This window comes from Physeter macrocephalus, chromosome 20 (genome assembly GCF_002837175.3).
Source record: "Physeter macrocephalus isolate SW-GA chromosome 20, ASM283717v5, whole genome shotgun sequence".
NCBI classification, from domain to species: Eukaryota; Metazoa; Chordata; class Mammalia; order Artiodactyla; family Physeteridae; genus Physeter; species Physeter macrocephalus.
In genome coordinates this window covers 34887146-34904631 of record NC_041233.1, presented here as the reverse complement: position 1 = coordinate 34904631, position 17486 = coordinate 34887146, and the positions used below count along the sequence as shown (strand labels likewise).

At 51.1% G+C, this 17486-nt stretch overlaps 1 protein-coding gene across 1 annotated transcript in view; it reads left to right on the top strand.

The window, feature by feature from the left end:
• Positions 1 to 17486, top strand: part of GRID1 (glutamate ionotropic receptor delta type subunit 1) — a 704191-nt gene that overhangs the window by 205991 nt on the left and 480714 nt on the right. Inside the window, exon 4 of the mRNA XM_024132152.3 lies at positions 5421 to 5626. Within this exon, the coding sequence (XP_023987920.1) occupies positions 5421 to 5626 (206 nt within the window). The remainder of the gene's footprint in view (positions 1 to 5420; positions 5627 to 17486) is intronic.

Genomic DNA, 17486 nt, shown 5'->3' with positions numbered 1-17486 from the left:
GGCAGCCCCACAGTTCCGGTCCTCCCTATTCCTGGTCCCCGTTGTGCGGTGAGCAAGGCCCTTCTTCATTCGGTATCCCAGATGCCTCATTCTGGAACTTTCCAAGTGCTGTGTCTTCGGTCAGGAGTGGTCTTCCCCGGGTGGTTTCCAGGGCTGGCTCCTTTTCACTCTTCACAGGGGCCTCTCCCACCCCGACCCAGTCTCTACTTTCTTCAGTGCTCACACCACTGTTGGAAATTATCTATTGTTTATTTGTTTCCAGTCTCTTCTCCAGCCCCTGAAATGTGAGTCCCGTGCTAGTGGGAACACCGTGGGCTCATTCATTCTTGTTCCCCAGCCCCTAGGAGAGGGACCAACACAGAGAAAGCTCTCAGTGAATATTGGAGGGAAGGAGGGTTGAATGAATGTCAACAGGACGACTCTGGTATTGCAAAGATTTCTGATGACCAGGTCCTTTGAGAGCCCAGAGGGTGGGCCAAGGCAGCTGAGGCCCGTCCTGGGGTGTCGTCACATCAGATTCCTCGCGGGAATGCACTTGCCCTGTTCCCTGAACTGCTTCCTTTCTCTGGGGAGCAGGGTGTCTCTCCTGGGAGCCTCTCCCTGTCATCCCTGTGGGTGGCCGATGCCCTTGCTCATGGGTCGTGTCCCCTGCACCCTCCCCGCTGCCACCTTGGAGAGTTGTGGGCTGTTTGCCTTCTCCTGCCCTTTCTGGGCTGCGGCTGATGTGACACCCACTGTGGCCCCCCTCGTCTCCCTCTCTAGTGGAGGTGGGTCTGCTTGGGGGAGCTGCATCAGTAAAGGTGGACTGGGCTGGCCAGTCTGCACAGAGAGCTCCCAGTGGAAGGGCCTGGGCCAAGGTCCAGAACTCTGTAGGGGGCCAAAGGGCTCCTGGGATGCCCACCCTGCTACCCCGAGAGCAGCCCCATCTCTGTCTTTAGTCTAACTTCTTGGATAATTCTCCCTTTCTGGGGAGCAACGGTGGACAGCTGGCTTTCTTGTGGGATGAAGGTAGGGTGGTGTTACAAACTCAGTCTCTTGAGGGAGGAAAGGATTTTCGTTGGAGAAGTGGACTTCCTTGGCCCCATTCCTGGGAACAGCAGGAGGGCGGCAAAGTTAGCTTGTGCTCTTGACTGTTACTCTGCCCCCCAGCTCTCCTCAAGTGCAACTGAATAAGACCTTCAGAGGCTGAGGGCTGACCTTTTCAGCCAAGTGGGAGCAGGCGGCTGGAGCCGGGGCCATGGTCCCTCAGGAGCACTGCCTTCAGCCTGCGTCACTTCTTCCAGGTGTGGGGAGCCAGCCACTGACAGGGAGCTTAAACTCTCTCTGATGGCTCAGTTCCACCAGGGGCTGCTCGAACAGAAGGCAGAAACGCAGCAGCTGAGCGTGTGCAGGAGCTCTGAGGGCTTGTGTGCTCTGTGTGTGCATGTCCTCGTGCGTCCTTGTGGGTCCCGAGACAGTTGCCACCCCCCATGGCACCTCCTATTCCCTGAGGAAGTGAAACGGTCCTATGGCTTGAGATGGATTTAGGTAGGGGGACCTCAAGGAAGAGACTGAAGGGGACTTCTTCCCCAGCCTGTGAGGACCGGCCATTCTGGTGTGATGTGTGAGGTTCCTGGACCCCTTCCTGGACCCCTACCAGACCGGTGGACCCATGGGCACACACACAGAGCCACCCTGGAGCTCTCTTTGCGCATGTGCTCATGTAAAGCATGGCTCTGCAGACGTGCCAGTCTCTGCCACTTTAAATACTTGGAATGGCCTTGAAAGGCACCAGAAGTGGAGTGGGAACTGGTAGATGGTGGGTCTCAGAGCGCTGCCTTTATCCCTGTTCCATCAGCTGTGCTCAGATCTGGGTCAGAGCCAAGGCCACAGGCAGTGAGGACATAGGTGTCCCAGTGAAGGGATAGTGCTGCAGAAGCTACCAGTGTCCTCACCCCAGGACTGGCTCGCACTCGGCCCCATGTGGGGAAGCTGTGTGTGTGGGTGACTTTTTAAGATACAGGCCTTGCTCTTTCAGTGAACTTTTCCTGAGGCGTATTAGATATAATGCACCTGATGAACTTGGTTTATCAGTTCGTTATTGCTGAGAAACAAACCATCCCCAAAATTAGTGGCTTAGAACAACAGTGATGTGTGTGTGTGTGTGTGTGTGTGTGTGTGTGTGTGTGTGAGTCTGTCGATCAACGAGGAAGTTCTGCTCTGGGCTCACTGGTGTATCTGAATTCAGCTGACCTGTAGCCGGCGGTGGCTGCCTGGTCCGCCTGATTCTTCTCCACGTGTCTGCATCCTTCTGGAGGCTAGTCCAGGGCTGTTCTCACGGTGGTGGCAGGGTCCAGGAGTGGAAACAGAAATGCACACTTCCTCAAATCTCCACTTATACCAAGTCACAACGGTCTCATGGGTCAAAGCAGGTCGCATGGTTGAACCTGGACTAGGAGCTAGAATGGTCTTCAAAGTGACAGGGCAAGAGGCATGGTAATAGGGAGGCCTGGATGCAGCTCATCTCCCGTATTTGGGACCATCATTTACACTGCACAGGTTAAAAGACACTTTCTCAGGCAGACCCTGTACTGGAACTTTCTGTGATGATCCATCATATATGATCTATAGTTGTGCTGTTCAATATGGTTGCCGCCAGCCAGATGCGACCTCTGAGTACTTAAAATGTGGCTAGTGTGACTGAGGAACTAAGCGTGTGATTTTATTTAATTTTAATGAAATTAAGTTTAAATTTGAATAGCTACAGGTGGCTAGTGACAGCCCAGATTGAGGGGAAACCATCACGGGCCATTTGGGTGCAAGCTGTTGCATGCCTGGCACAGGAGCGCACTGCTGATTTAGGCATGGGTGTCTGCTCGGTGCTGAGGTGTTCTCAAGCTTGCCCTTGGCAGGTGTGAGTTATGCTGTGGCCAGGAGAGGGAGGGGCCAGTGTTGACACCAGCCCTGAGTTTTCCTAGGTGGAAAACTTCTAGACTTCTTCTCCTTGAGCCATCTCTGCCCATTTGCCTGCCATTCCCTCTGATAGGTGAAGAAGCTCTGAAGAACCGCTTCAAATTTTTCTTTCAAGAGGCTTTAAGGCTACAGATCTCTAGGGGCCCAAGCAGGCTGATGGGGACTGCATGGCCTCTCTGGGGATCCAAGGGGTGTTGACAACCCGGGGCCTGTGTGTTGGGAGCCCCTGGTACCAGGGCAGGTGCAAGGCACTGTGTGGTCTTCCACTGGCCACCTTTGGGGGAGCCCTGGGGCTTGGTGCAGAGGGCCCGTCCTGCTTCCTGGCACCTCTTCCTGTCTGGATCAGTGGGCAGAGCAACACTGAGACCTCTGTGCTTTGTCAGGCAGGCAGCTCTGGGTGCATGTTTGTGCTCCAGGGGCCAGGCTGCCGATAGACCAAACTGGCTGAGGTCATGGCTGGACTTGAACACATGGACTTGAATATCAGTCTCACATTTGCAATCTCTGGTAGGGACCCAGAGGTCCTCATTTGGGCACTGCTGTGCCCTCCGATGGACCATTAGGATGTAGGCTCTCCGTGCCTCCCAGGTGCAGGCCCCTGAGATGCAAGCAGGTGATACCTTCAAGAACTGTGGTTCCTCACAGTCCTATGAAAATGGTAGTCAGGAACTTTCATCCCCAGTTTACAGACAAAAACACTGAGGCACAAAGTGGATGGAACTCTACTAAGGAACTGTGCTAAGTTCTAAGTGTCTGAGTCTACAACAGGTACTCAGACCCTATTCCAGGGCTTCCCCCCATCGTGGGAATAGAGGGACTCTGTGCACATTCCCCCCAGCACCCCGGTTATGACTGCCATGGTGCTCTGGTCTCCCTGGCACTGTGCTTGCTTTTCCATGACTGCTCTTGTCATATCCAGCTGGGACTAGACTTACTGGTGAGCCAACCTCCCAGCAAGATGGGAAGTGAAGGAACCACTGTAGCAGCTTGCATCTGCCTGGTACGTGTAGAATTCATGAAATTTGTGGAGTGGGCATGAGGTGAAAGTTTGAAAGAGGAACTGGTTGGGAAAAACAATCGGGTTGAATTAACACTGTATCCTTTGAATTTGATTTTGGGTGACTGGATGGGCCAGGGCATGCCGGGGCAGCCCACAGACATCCCAGGCACTGAGGGAGTACAACGTGTGCGATGTGGACTGGCCCAGTGTCCTTTGGAGGGGGTGGCTCAGATGTGGGGCCTGCCTTTGGGAGCTGGAACACAGATATGGACCAGATGAAGGAAACATCCCAGACTTGAAAAAGTGGCCTATGCATTGAGACTCTGGGCTGAGAGTGACAGAAATCCAACTCAGGCTGGCTTAGGCAGGAAAGGGTATTCTTTGGCTCATGAAACTGAAAAATCCAGGAGAAACAGGCTTCATAGGTGGACCCAGAGGCTTAAATGACATCATCGGGACTGTGCCCCACTCTTGGACCTGCTTGCTGGCTCCAGATCTCCTTTAGGAGAAGCCAGATGGCTCACGCAGGGCTGCCGCTGAGAGATTTGGGCCCTAGTTAAAAAAAAAATGTTCAGCAGCCCCGGCCATTACAAGAGTAGGTTTGCACTAATATTTGATGTAGCTGGGCCCCAAGCTCCTTATGGGCTCCTGCTCCCTGGTAATTTATTCCAGCTTTCCATGCTCCCCTCCTGCCCTGGGCTTGCATCCTGACCCCTTGGTGACCACAGGGGAAAGAGCAGACCTCTCTCCCAGGTGCTCCACCAAAGTGTCAGGATGGTGCTCAGTCTAGAACCATCCTGGACCACCTGCTTACCCCTGAACCAGTCAGGATGCAGAGTTCTCGTTGGACTTGGGGTGAGATCACCCCAGCTGGAAAGAGGGTGGAGGAGGAGAGCTCATCCAGGAAAATCAAGTCCCTGGAACAAGACAGAGTCCCAAGCCTCAGGGAGGCTGTGAGGGTGCAGGCTGTTCAGTTACAGGATTGGGGCAGGGACTGAGGCTGGGCCTGCTCTGACCAGGGCAGTCAGTGGCCTTAGCTCACCACTAAGGGTCAAGGAGTCATATCCCTGGGGACCAGAGCCAGGTGGAGGGAACAGGGGTCCAGGGTTAGGGACCACCACCGCATGTAGCAACCAGGACAGAACTGCCAGAACCTTCACTCCCATTGGGGGAAAGCAATAGGGAGAGAAAAGGAGCTTATCATGTAGGACACTTGTGGCCACAGGACCTGTTGGATGGCAGGAAGTGCTCCCTATGGTGGGAGAAACTTACCCAGGGGCTGGATGCTGCTGAGGGAGATTGGGACTAAATACATGTCTTCCAGCCTTTGTTCATTGGACCATGGAGGCAGACTTGCGTCCTTGCTTAAGGCCCATATGGGAGAGGGTAGCATTGGCGTTAGATGCCCTCCAAGGTCCCTTCCCGCTTAAAGATGTTTCTCTCCCCCCTCGTCTTCTCCACTGCTCAGATATCCGTGGGCTCCAAAGCTTTCTGGACCAGGCCTCGCGGCTGGGCCTTGATGTCTCTTTACAAAAGGTGGACAAGAACGTTAGCCACGTGTTCACCAGCCTCTTCACCACGATGAAGACAGAGGAGCTGAACCGCTACCGGGACACGCTGCGCCGCGCCATCCTGCTGCTGAGTCCGCTGGGGGCACACTCCTTCATCAATGAGGTAGGTGGTGGGGCCTGGGGCCCAGGAGCGCTGCCCAGGGCTCCCTGGGGGTCGCTCAGGTGGGCTGCAGGCACTGTCTGCTCGGGCATGGCTGAAACGGATGTGGGGATCCCTGGGTGCTGGGCCCACAGCACATACCACGAAGGAGGAGACCCCAGCACAACTTGACTCCTGACTGGTCCCTGGCAGGTGGCCCAACGCCTGCCCAGACGCTGAGAGGCTGGGGGCAGCTAGTGGGAAACCTGGTTATTAGTCACTGCCAGGGATTTTTGCAGCAAAATTGAGGCCGTTGTTTGTTGTTTTTTTCCTTTTAATTTTCCTCTCTTTGTTGACAGATGTAAGCCTCTAGGGATAAAATAAATTTCCAGCTCTCGGCAGATGTGGGCAGCTCTGCTTTGGGATATGTTAGCACCCGGAGCAGGTGTTGTTTGCATGTCACCAAATGATACTTGGTGTACGTGCTTATTTTTTTGGTGTCTGGGATAATCAATGATTCTTTTCTAAACAACTTTATTAGGGGTCAGACCCACCAGTTTAACAAAGAATCCATGAATTTGGGAAGAGAAAACTAGAAGTACTATATGAGCTGATGATGGGTGCGCCCTGGTGGTCTAATGGCAAAGAGGTGACAACCTGGAGTTGGCAGGTCCCTCTCCGGCCTGGGGACAGGCTGCGGGTGTGGTGTGGTGTGCCTGGCAGCAACGGTGGATGGAAGGAGTCAGGGGGTGGCTGAATGCTCCCAGCAATTTTCTTTCCAGCCCCGGGCACTTTGTTGGCCCTCTCTGATTGAATGTAAAATGCAGTGAAAGGCAGAATTATACTAATTCCACTTGATGTCCTTTGCTTGCTTATTCTACTCTCTTCTCTAATTAATTATTACTCGAAATGCTACCTCATGCATCAGCAGCCAGCACGAGCCCCACTGCTGGAGAACTTAAAATTTGGGAACGCTTAATTTGGTGCAGTTGGCCAGCAGCCCTGCCGCTCTGGGCTAATCAGGCCCCGGATCATGCTGGTGGTCAGCCAGGCTGTGAGGTCCGGGCGATGCTCGGCATTTTCACCAGAACACATTTCTCTTTATGAAGTCATTCAGGCCAGTAATGGGCAGGCTAGGATTAGCAGCACTAATGTGTCCAAGGCTTTCTCAGAATGTACCCAGCAGTGTCTGTGCCAGTGTCTGCTCCTAGGAAAGCTTTTCTCCTTGCTAAAAGGCCAGTGGAGTCTGCTCTGGGGCTGGTATCTGCTAAGTGTCGCCAGGCCCCTCCCCTCCCCTCTCCTGTCCAATCCCTCGCCTCCTCTCCTTGCTTCCTTTCCTCCTGGCTACTGCTCTGCTGAACGTTGGTTTTGGATGCAAGCAACTTTGGGGTTGAGTCCAGCTCCCCCACTACCTCTGTGTGTGACCTTGGGTCATTTGCCTCACCTCTGTAACCTCAGTGTCTTCATCTGAAAGTAGGGATGGAGGCAGTGACGGACACATAGCTTCTCGAGAAGCATCCGTGCTTGTTCACTGTTCACATTCATCATTTCCCTTCCAGATGAATTCAGCTCTTGCCCTGTTTCTAGGCCCTGCAAGGATTTAACACATAACCAAGACTGGCCTAAAGGTATTATTTCCAAGTGGTTAATTATGCAAATTCCTGCAGTGTTGGATACACTTGGCTTGGCTTTGGCCTGTTGCCTTCTTGATCTCCCAGACCGTGTTTGCAAAGCCTTTGCTTTGCTGGGTGCTGCGGAGCTGGGGTTGCCCCTGGAGTGACTGCCCTTTTTTTTGGCTGTACCTCGCGGTGCAACCTCTTAGTTCCCCGACGAGGGATCAAACCCGGGCCCCCGGCAGTGGAATTGCGGAGTCCTAACCACTGGACCGCCAGGGAAGTCCCCCTGGAGTGGCTGCTCTTAGTGTCGGGCAAGAATGACAAGACCCTGGGAGGGGTGGCCAGAGACTGTAGGGGAGGACAGCACCTGGGCTTCATTGCTTCCAGCTCCAGCTTGCTCGGAGTCTTGGTTTCTGGTCCCACGTGCCTGCAATCAGGAGGAGGGAGGGTACCATCATTTCCTGGGTGCCCGCCATGGGCCTGGCCCTCTGTGTGCCTTCTCTAATCCTAACACTTTGAAAATGAGGCAGGTGGAGCTGAAGAAGTTAAATGCCTTGCTTAAGGTCATGCAAGCAGCCACCCGGGGTTTGAACAGGACTCAAGTCCAGAATGACCCACTCCAGAGCCCCTCTGTGCCATGTTACAGGCACATCTCGCTTTATTACGCTTCCCAGATACGGTGTCTCACCAGTTGAAGGTTTGTGGCAACCCTCTGTTGTCAGATGATGCTTAGTAGTTTTTAGCAATAAAGTATTTTTTAATTAGGATATGTACTTTTTTTTTTTGCGCTATGCGGGCATCTCAGTGCTGTGGCCTCTCCCACTGCGGAGCACGGGCTCCGGATGCGCAGCCTCAGCAGCCATGGCTCACGGGCACAGCCGCTCCGCGGCATGCGGGATCCTCCTGGACCGGGGCACGAACCCGCGTCCCCTGCATCGGCAGGCGGACTCCCAACCACTGCGCCACCTGTACTTTGTTTTTTTAGACATAATGCTATTGCACACTTAACAGACTACAGTATAGCGTAAACATAACTTTTCTATGTACTGGGAAACCAAACAATTCATGTGACTTGCTTTATTGCACTATTCGCTTTATTGCGGTGGTCTGGAACCAAACTGATGATATCTCTGAGGTCTGCCTGTATGGAAAAGACAAGCATAGGAGTTACTGTACTGGGTAAAACAGGGCCATGCTGGTTTCACGGGGGAAGGTATAATTCAGTTGCCTCTGTCCAGTGTCTGGCAAAGGTTTTTAGGGTGCTTACGCTCAAAGAATTTTACTGCATCTGTTAAGCACGGTAGGGGAAGGAGCCTGGATTCTGGAGGTGAACGTGTCCTGTATGGCTGGCTAGCCCAGCAGGTCCTCCAGGAGAGACCTGGAGATGCCAGTCCCAGAACAAAACCTTTGTTCACTGCACACACGCATTGCTTGGGCTTTTTGAGCAGAGTAATCCAGCCTCTTCTTTGTTGTGACAAGGACAGAGGATGTTCGCAAGGGTGACCCACTGCCAGGACATGTCCTGAATTTTGTGAAACACAAAACATTGGTGTGGGGAAGTGAATGGCCTCAGAGCGCCACCGCTATTGATGACATGTAGATATTGTGTCCGATCAGGCCTGGTGTGGACAAGTTCCAGGAGGATTGGGTTATGTTGTCCTCCTAGCTGTACCTCCTCCCCTTCCTCACTCAAAAAGCCTGGTTGATGGGAGTGAGGGAGGAAGATAGTTCTGCTTGAATCGTTTACATTTTGCTGCATGTGAATCTGTCGGGAAGGCCGGTGCTTTCTCTGTCGTTAATGACAAATTCTATACGACACGGACATGGCTGTCTGGGACCTGCCAGGCTGTTCATATGCTGTGCTGGGAGGTCCACTCAGTCACCGGGGGTGTGTGGGGGGCTCGGCCTGGGGGCCCATGCACCGCTGGCCTCTATGTGATCCCACTTTGCAAGGGGCTGCCCTTGCCAGGGTTTGTGGGCTTGGGGAGTCTAGCCTAGGTGGTGGGTGAGAAGAGGGGTGTGCCGCAGGCTGAGGCACTGGGGTCTGCTTGGGGGGCCCTGTGGGCTCATATAACGGGCCCCGCCTTAAGCTCCCCTCAGCTTTTATCACTCAGTCTTGAATCCACATTGCCTCCTCTGAGACCTTTTTTATCACAGTGTTAATATTATCACCACATCAATGCATTATCTTTAAAAGGCTCCCCTTGGGGAGACTGGGCTCAGGGGTGACAGAACTCCTGTCTCCTGGTTCCAGACTTGGAGCCCCCCAGGGTGCTGCCCTTGGGGGGCTGTGAGGGCACAGGCCATGGAGGGAAGCCTTGCATGGTCTCGACACTGGGACTCTCGGAGTGAGGGGAGGTGGCACCTTCCAGTCACCCCTAATTGGGACTGAGTTGGACTCATCCTATCCTGAGCTGGGCCTTGGTTCTTCTCTGGACCATTGTCTGCCAAGTGGGGATTTAGTGGATGGTGACAGCCATCTATGATGCTATACTCATGTAGCCTGTCAGCCCAAACCAGCCAGGGGAGGTGGGAATGTCAGTGTCCTCTCCTCACTCACTCCGGGGCTGTGGAAGTCCTGAAGTGATCAAGGTGACAGCTGCTGAGAGGGGCTGAGGCCAGGGGTCTTGCTCCTGGCTGATGGAGCCACCTCCCCTCTGTTCAGGAGTTCCTTCTTTCATTTGTCCAGCATTTAATGAGCCCGAGTGCTGTGCTAAGGTCTGTGCTGGGCGCTAAGGCTACTGTCTCTGCTCTCTTGGGGCTCCCAGCTTGGCGGGGAAGACAGAGGTGTAAACAAACCCCTTCACCTATAAAAGCAGAGGTGTGGACCAGGTCCTGTGAGAGCACCGAGGATGGAGCCATGTCCTCTGGTCCGGGAGAGATGGGGTGGCCAAGGGGTCAGGGACCCTCCCTGGAGTAGGTGACACTGGGTCTGGGTCTATAGGGGTGAACTTTGATTAACCTCATGGTCAAGGTGGGGCTGGAGACAGGGGTCTGGAGAGCCCTAGGATCTTCAGGGATGTGTGTGGTGAGGTTGCTGCAGTGGGTGTGCAGGGTGGGGAGTGGTGGGGCTGAGGCTGGGATGGCAGCAGGAAGGGGTTCCCTATTCCAGGGGTGGGGAATCCAAATTTCAGGACCGGTTTGTTCTTGGTTTGTTCTTTTCAGGGTCTTCGAGGTTCATAGTCTAGAGTGGCCTCCAAAACCACAGCCCCAGCTGTTGAGGGGTGTGTACGTCTCACTGTTACTTCTTCTCCAGGTCAGGTTTGATGGGGAGCCCTCCAGTCCACAGTCCATTTTGGCCCCGGGCTTCATCTCATCTTCCTGAAGGAGAGTCTATCCATCAGTTCATCAGCTGTCCATGTGTCTGTGTGTCCATCTGTCTGTCCATGCAACCATTTGTGTGTTCATGCATCAGTCCTTCAGTCTATCCATCCATCCACCCACCCAGTCATCCATGCAGCCAGTACAGATTGGGTGTCTACTGTGGACCGGGAACCATATCAAGCACTGGCTGGGAACACGGTGGTGGTGCCTTCTCCTGGGGACCTACCATGGTGTCGAACATTGTGGCTACACTGTGGCCGTGGTCCTGCTGGGCACTCGCCATGGCGGCCGAGAGGGGGCGCCCCAGGGCTGTCATCCACCAGAGCCTCCTCTGGGCGTGTGCAGAGAGGGGGGACTCCAGGACTCTGTCCTTTCAGCTCTCATTCGTTACTTCTGTGCTTCTGTCTCTAGCTGTACTTGGGCTTCCCTCTTTCCTTTTGTATCCTCTATATTTCTTTCTCTCCTCTCCCTCCCAGTCTGTTTTATTTTACTGGAAAAAGTAGAAAAATTAAGCTATTTTAAGCATTTATGGAGAAGAATTGCCACTGCTTGCTGACAGTTCATGAGGCAGACACCGTGCCCTGCCCCCGCCCTGCAGTCCGAGCGCCGTCCAGCCCTGTGCAGCCTGTCCCTCCCACAGGAATGTGACCCCCCTCAAGGGCAGGGACTGTGTGGTGTCCACTGTTTTATCTTCCAAGAGCAGCACAAGTTTTGGCCCACGGTGGCTATTGAGGGAATGATGAATGGATATTTTATATTTCTTACTTCCAATAGAAAGCTACGTTTTCTTGTATATTCCTCAGCTACCTTGTTTTGGTAGGTCATCAGGTCCTTGGCCAGCCCATCAGCAAGAGCTTTGGTCTTAAAACTTCTGCTCTTTGGAAGGATTAAGTTTACTTCAGAACCCTGCCTTTGACCTGGTCTTGGTTCCTCGGTTAGTGCATGGGGTGAGCTCTTCCTGCGGGTGGCACGTGGTACCACAGGGTGAGAGCAGTGTGCAGGGAGGTGAGTGGGTTGGGAGAGGGCTGGCAATAAGCAGCAGTGCAGGCAGGTGTGGGAGACTGGACACACACACACACAGACACACACACACAGACACACACACACAGACACACACACACACACGGATACAGGCTGATACAGTGATACCGCCAGCCACATACTCTGGTACAAGCAGACCCTCAGACTAGCACAGCCCAAGAGGCACTGATATATACACATACGCGTGCGTGCACACACACACACACACACACACACACACACACACACCCTGAAAGGCACTGCTGATGGCAGAGCAGTCTGGGGAAGGCATTGCAATGTTGGGAAAGAAATAGCAGCACCGAGTGACAGTTGCAGCTGATGGCTTTTGCCTCTGCGGTTAGAATGATACCAGGGATCTCTTTCTGTACCGAGAAGGATGAGAGAAAGAACAGCAATGGAGCAGCCTGTTCGTAGGACAGCTCCCCATTGCTCTGGGAGCTGGGGTCATCGTTCACCCAGGCTGGGAGGAGTAGGTGAATGTGAAGGGACAAAGGTGGGCAGGGCCACTTCCAAGCATCCCTCCCCACCCCAACCTGGACTGGCTTCCCAGGCAAGGGGTGTCGCTGGAGGCCAATTTAATCTTTATTAGAAGCACAGCCAGGGTTACCGCCTGGCTCCGAATCAGTTGCTTCTCAGAGTTTGCTGCAGTGAGTGAGTTTGCTCCTACAATTTGAATATAAAGACTGTGCTTTTAAATACATTCATAGCAAAGGTAAATTAAGTGATTGTAATGTTCTGTTGTCCCACATGATACATGCAAATATTTCTCACTCCAACATGGTAAATCTTCAGCAGATGACTTTATCACTCAGAGCTAGGATAATTCTGTGCCATTTAAGTATCATTTATCAGACTGTTTAAAATTACTAATTAATTATAGAAGATTAATTTTTAAATGTGGCCCCGCATTTGCATTTAATTATATCCTACTGTTGACGGATTTTAAAGCCTTAGTAGTTTAGCAAAAGTACAACGAGTCTGAGAAATTCTTTTTTTTTCCCTTTAGAAATTCTTAGAAATGAGCTCAGGAGGAAGAGATATTCAGTAGAGTTTGTTCTGGCAGGTTTGGAGCTCTGCGATGCTCAAGGCAGCTGGAATTCGGGGCCTGGCTGAGATGGGGAAGGGAGCAGACAGCTGTCCCCCCAGGGCCTGTGTCCAGGTCACCGTCTCCTTCCTTCTCTGTTCCCACATTCCTCTCATCCTTCTGAACCCTGTGCACCTGTTGCTGAAATCTCGGCTTCTCTGTGCACTGATGCCAAACAGAAATATGGAGACAGAGATTTTGGAGGCAGAGAGAGATGGCTTTATTTTTCTGCCAGGCAGAAGAGAAGACACAGAAGGCTAGCGCCTCAAGGACTGTGCCCCCCTACTCCTTCGGGAATCAGAGAAGATTTTATATGTGGGGCTCGCAGTCCAGGGTATGTGATAAGCATCAAAGTAGTGAAGGTCTTGCATTCTTCGTCTTCCTGCATTATTTCAAAACAGTCACAGCTGGCATCAGGCAGCCCAGTAATTGGGTCCATTTGTCTCTGGGTTATCTGCCTGCGACCTTTTTTTCTGATATGCAAATGCTACAAGGGGTGATTTGCTACAAGGGGGTGCAGGATGTAATTCACATAGTGCTAAAGAGTAATAGGTTAGCTTTGTGAAGTACAAATCTAGTTACAGATTAGTAACAGTTAAAAAAAAAAACAGCTAGGAGTGATCAACTCTTTCAGGCCAGGTTATGTTTCTTCTTTAGCCTGTTCACTGTTCCCTTTATTTTCCTTGTTCTCAGGAGAGGGAAAACTTCATTTCTATTTTTGCTGCAACACACCCTGGGAAAGCCATTGAGGGCTTGCAGGGCACTGCAGCACCCTGGGCATACCTCCATGGCCACCCTCACCGCAGGGCCCACAGCCAGCCCCCACTGTGCTGTGAGCGTGTTTGTCTCTCTCCCCATGGAACCTAGGAGCATGTGAGGCCAGAAGCTGGGACTGGGACATATTGATCTTTGTTAATGGCCTTTTCGGAGACTGTGGATGATGGTTTTCAAAGGGATGGATGCAAGGCTGACTCCCAGGAGCCCTGACTCCTGCTCCAGGCAGATAGTCTCTGGACGCTCAGTTACGCAGTGGGCACAGAGTAAACACATTCTTAAGGTTCAGGCCAAGCAGGGGCACCTGAATAAGAGATTGTTTCGAAAGAATGAAAAGTTTGGTTTTTAAATTTCAAAGGAGCATCCAAGCCCTCCTCCAGGGAAATGCTTGAATGTGGCTGGACCTTGTGGAGTTCGCTTGCTGTTTGAGTGCTGTTTCTATTTCAAGTTGCATTTTGAATGTGCCACACCATTCCTGGTGCTCAGGGAAGCCTTACTCAGCTGTCTGGGAGGCCTGTCTGCTCCTTTCTGGGGTTGAAGAGAGGGATCTTGAACCTCAAGCATGGGCCTGGAGATACCTGGTGTTCTTTTCTTCCTCTGTGGACCATTAAATAGCCAGCAGAGTGTCAGTTCCTCCTGCAGGGGTCTCTGGCTTATTAGCAGGTAGCCCCTGCGGCTGGGGAGGGGCAGGCATGGGAAATAGGCATTTACAAAGGGAAACAGCCTGCAGCAGTGGAATGACGCAGTTACCCTTTCTGCTTCTGGATCCCTAAGGGTGTTCAGCTTGGGGAGGCTTCCCCTGAGATGGTGAGTCAGCCCTGTGTTGATTGAAGGGCTGGGTGGGGAGCCCAGTGGGAAAGGAGCAGAATTTTTCCTCAGCACTGTGGGAAGCCACAGGAAGGCTGGGATGTTAGAGGCAGAGCTGAGGCGAGGTGATCCCGTTTGGCGCGGATTCATCTCAGAGAAGCTGTCTGTGCCATGCAGCCCATATCTGGTGCCATCCTATGCATGCTATCAAATGGGGCCCTTGCTTGGTACCATCAGGAACTTGGCCTTGGTCGTCTGCCTTTTGTGTCCAAGCTGCCAGTCGGCTTGGAGAATAGAAGGCCTCTGCATCAGTGAGCTGGTGCAGCGTCACAAACCATCCCCAAACTCAGTGTCGTGAAAAAATAATACTCATACTAATGAGTCTCCTGGTCAGCAGACCTGGGTCAGATGTGACCGATCTTGTCTGGGCTTGCTCATTTGTCTGTGGTCAACTGGCCATTCAGCTGGGGTTGGCCGGTTAGTATGGTGGTGGGCTGGCTGTGAGTTGGGGTGACTGGTGACCAGGCCTCGGGTCTCTCATCACCAGTTGCTAGCCCACACTTATTCATTGGGCACCAGCAGAATTTCAAGAGAGCAAATGTAAGTGCTCAGGGCTGCTTGAGGCCTAGGTTCAGACCTGCTGCATCATGGCTTCTGCCATGATCTCTTGGCCAAAGCAAGCCACGAGCCTGGATTTAAGGGCCAGGCAAAGGAGATGCTGGGCTGGGGGAATTCCTCTTGGGAGAACTGCAAGGCTACATTGCAAAGGGAGTTGAAACAGTAAAGGATGGTGAGTTTGGATGGGGCCAAAGTGGATGGGGCCACTTTGTAATCTGTCTACCGTTCCCAGATGGGCTTCCTGGGAGGAAGGTCTGTGGGTGACAGGGGCCATATGCCTCCTTTCTTGAACTTTTTTTTTTTATTTTGACACCTTTATTGGAGTATAATTGCTTTACAGTGATGTGTTAGTTTCTGCTCTATAACAAAGTGAATTAGCTATATGTATACATATATCCCCATATCCTCTCCCTCTTGTATCTCCCTTCCACCCTCCCTATCCCACCCATCTAAGTGGTCACAAAGCACCCAGCTGATCTCCCTGTGCTGTGCAGCTGCTTCCCACTAGCTGTCTGTTTTACATTTGGTAGTGTATATATGTCCATGACACTCTCTCACTTCGTCCCAGTTTACCCTTCCCCCTCCCCGTGTCCTCAAGTCCATTGTCTACGTCTGCGTCTTTATTCCTGTCCTGCCCGTACGTTCTTCAGAACCTTTTTTTTGTAGATTCCATATATACATATTAGCATACAGTATTTGTTTTTCTCTTTCTGCCTTACTTCACTCTGTATGACAGACTCTAGGTCCGTCTACCTCACTACAAATAACTCAATTTCGTTTCTTTTTATGGCTGAGTATGTAGTTTTTTAAGGAACCTCCGTACTGCTCTCCATAGTGGCTGTATCAATTTACATTCCCACCAACAGTGCTGTAGGGTTTCCTTTTCTCCACACCCTCTCCAGCATTTATTGTTTGTAGACTTTTTATGATGGCCATTCTGACCAGTATGAGGTGATACCTCATTGTAGTTTTTGGTTTTGTTTTTTAAAATAAATTTATTTATTTATTTTTGGCTGCGTTGGGTCTTCGTTGCTGCGTGTGGGCTTTCTCTAGTTGTGGTGAGCAGGGGCTACTCTTCGTTGTGGTGCATGGGCTTCTCCTTGCGGTGGCTTCTCTTGTTGCGGAGCACGGGCTCTATGTGCACGGGCTTCAGTAGCTGTGGCACGTGGGCTCAATAGTTGTGGCTCGCGTGCTCAATAGTTGTGGCTCACGGGCTCTAGAGCGCAGACTCAGTAGTTGTGGTGCATGGGCTTAGTTGCCCCATGGCATGTGGGATCTTCCTGGACCAGGGTTCAAACCCGAGTCCCCTGCATTGGCAGGAGGATTCTTAACCACTTTACCACCAGGGAAGTCCCCTCATTGTAGTTTTGATTTGCATTCCTCTAATGATTAGTGATGTTGAGCATTCTTTCATGTGTTTGTTGGTCATCTGTATATCTTCTTTGGAGAAATATCTATTTAGGTCTTCTGCCCATTTTTGGATTGAGTTGTTTTTTTTGATATTGAGCTGCATGAGCTGCTTGTTTATTTTGGAGATTAATCCTTTGTCAGTTGCTTTGTTTGCAAATATTTTCTCCCATTCTGAGGGTTGTATTTTCATCTTGTTTATAGTTTCCTTTGCTATGCAAAAGCTTTTAAATTTCATTAGGTCCAATTTACTTATTTTTGTTTTTATTTCCCTTTCTCTAGGAGGTGGGTCAAAAAAGATCTTGCTGTGATTTATGTCATAGAGTGTTCTGCCTATGTTTTCCTCTAAGAGTTTGATAGTGTCTGGCCTTACATTTAGGTCTTTAATCCATTTTGAGTTTATTTTGAGTATGGTGTTAGGGAGTGTTCTAATTTCATTCTTTTACATGTAGCTGTCCAGTCTTCCCAGCACCACTTATTGTAGAGGCTGTCTTTCCTCATTGTATATTCTTGCCTCCTTTATCAAAGATAAGGTGATCGGGCTTCCCTGGTGGCGCAGTGGTTGAGAGTCCGCCTGCAGATGCAGGGGACACAGTGGTAGTTTGATAGGGATTGCATTGAGTCTGTAGATTGCTTTGGGTAGTAGAGTCATTTTCACAATGTTGATTCTTCCAATCCAAGAACATGGTATATCTCTCCATCTGTTTGTATCATCTTCAATTTCCTTCATCAGTGTCTTATAATTTTCTGCATACAGGTCTTTTGTCTCCTTAGGTAGGTTTATTCCTAGGTATTTTATTCTTTTTGTTGCAGTGGTAAATGGGAGTGCTTTCTTAATTTCTCTTTCAAGTTTTTCATCATTAGTTTACAGGAATGCAAGAGATTTCTGTGCATTAATTCTGTATCCTGCAACTTTACCAAATTCATTGATTAGCTCTAGTAGTTTTATGGTAGCATCTTTAGGACTCTCTATGTATAGTGTCATGTCATCTGCAAACAGCAGCAATTTTACTTCTTTTCTGATTTGGATTCCTTTCATTTCTTCTTCTTCTTTGATTGCTGTGACTAAAACTTCCAAAACTATGTTGAATAATAGTGGACAGAGTGGGCAAACTTGTCTTGTCCATGATCTTAGTGGAAATGTTTTCAGTTTTTCACCATTGAGAACGATGTTGGCTGAGGGTTTGTCATATATGGCCTTTATTATGTTGAG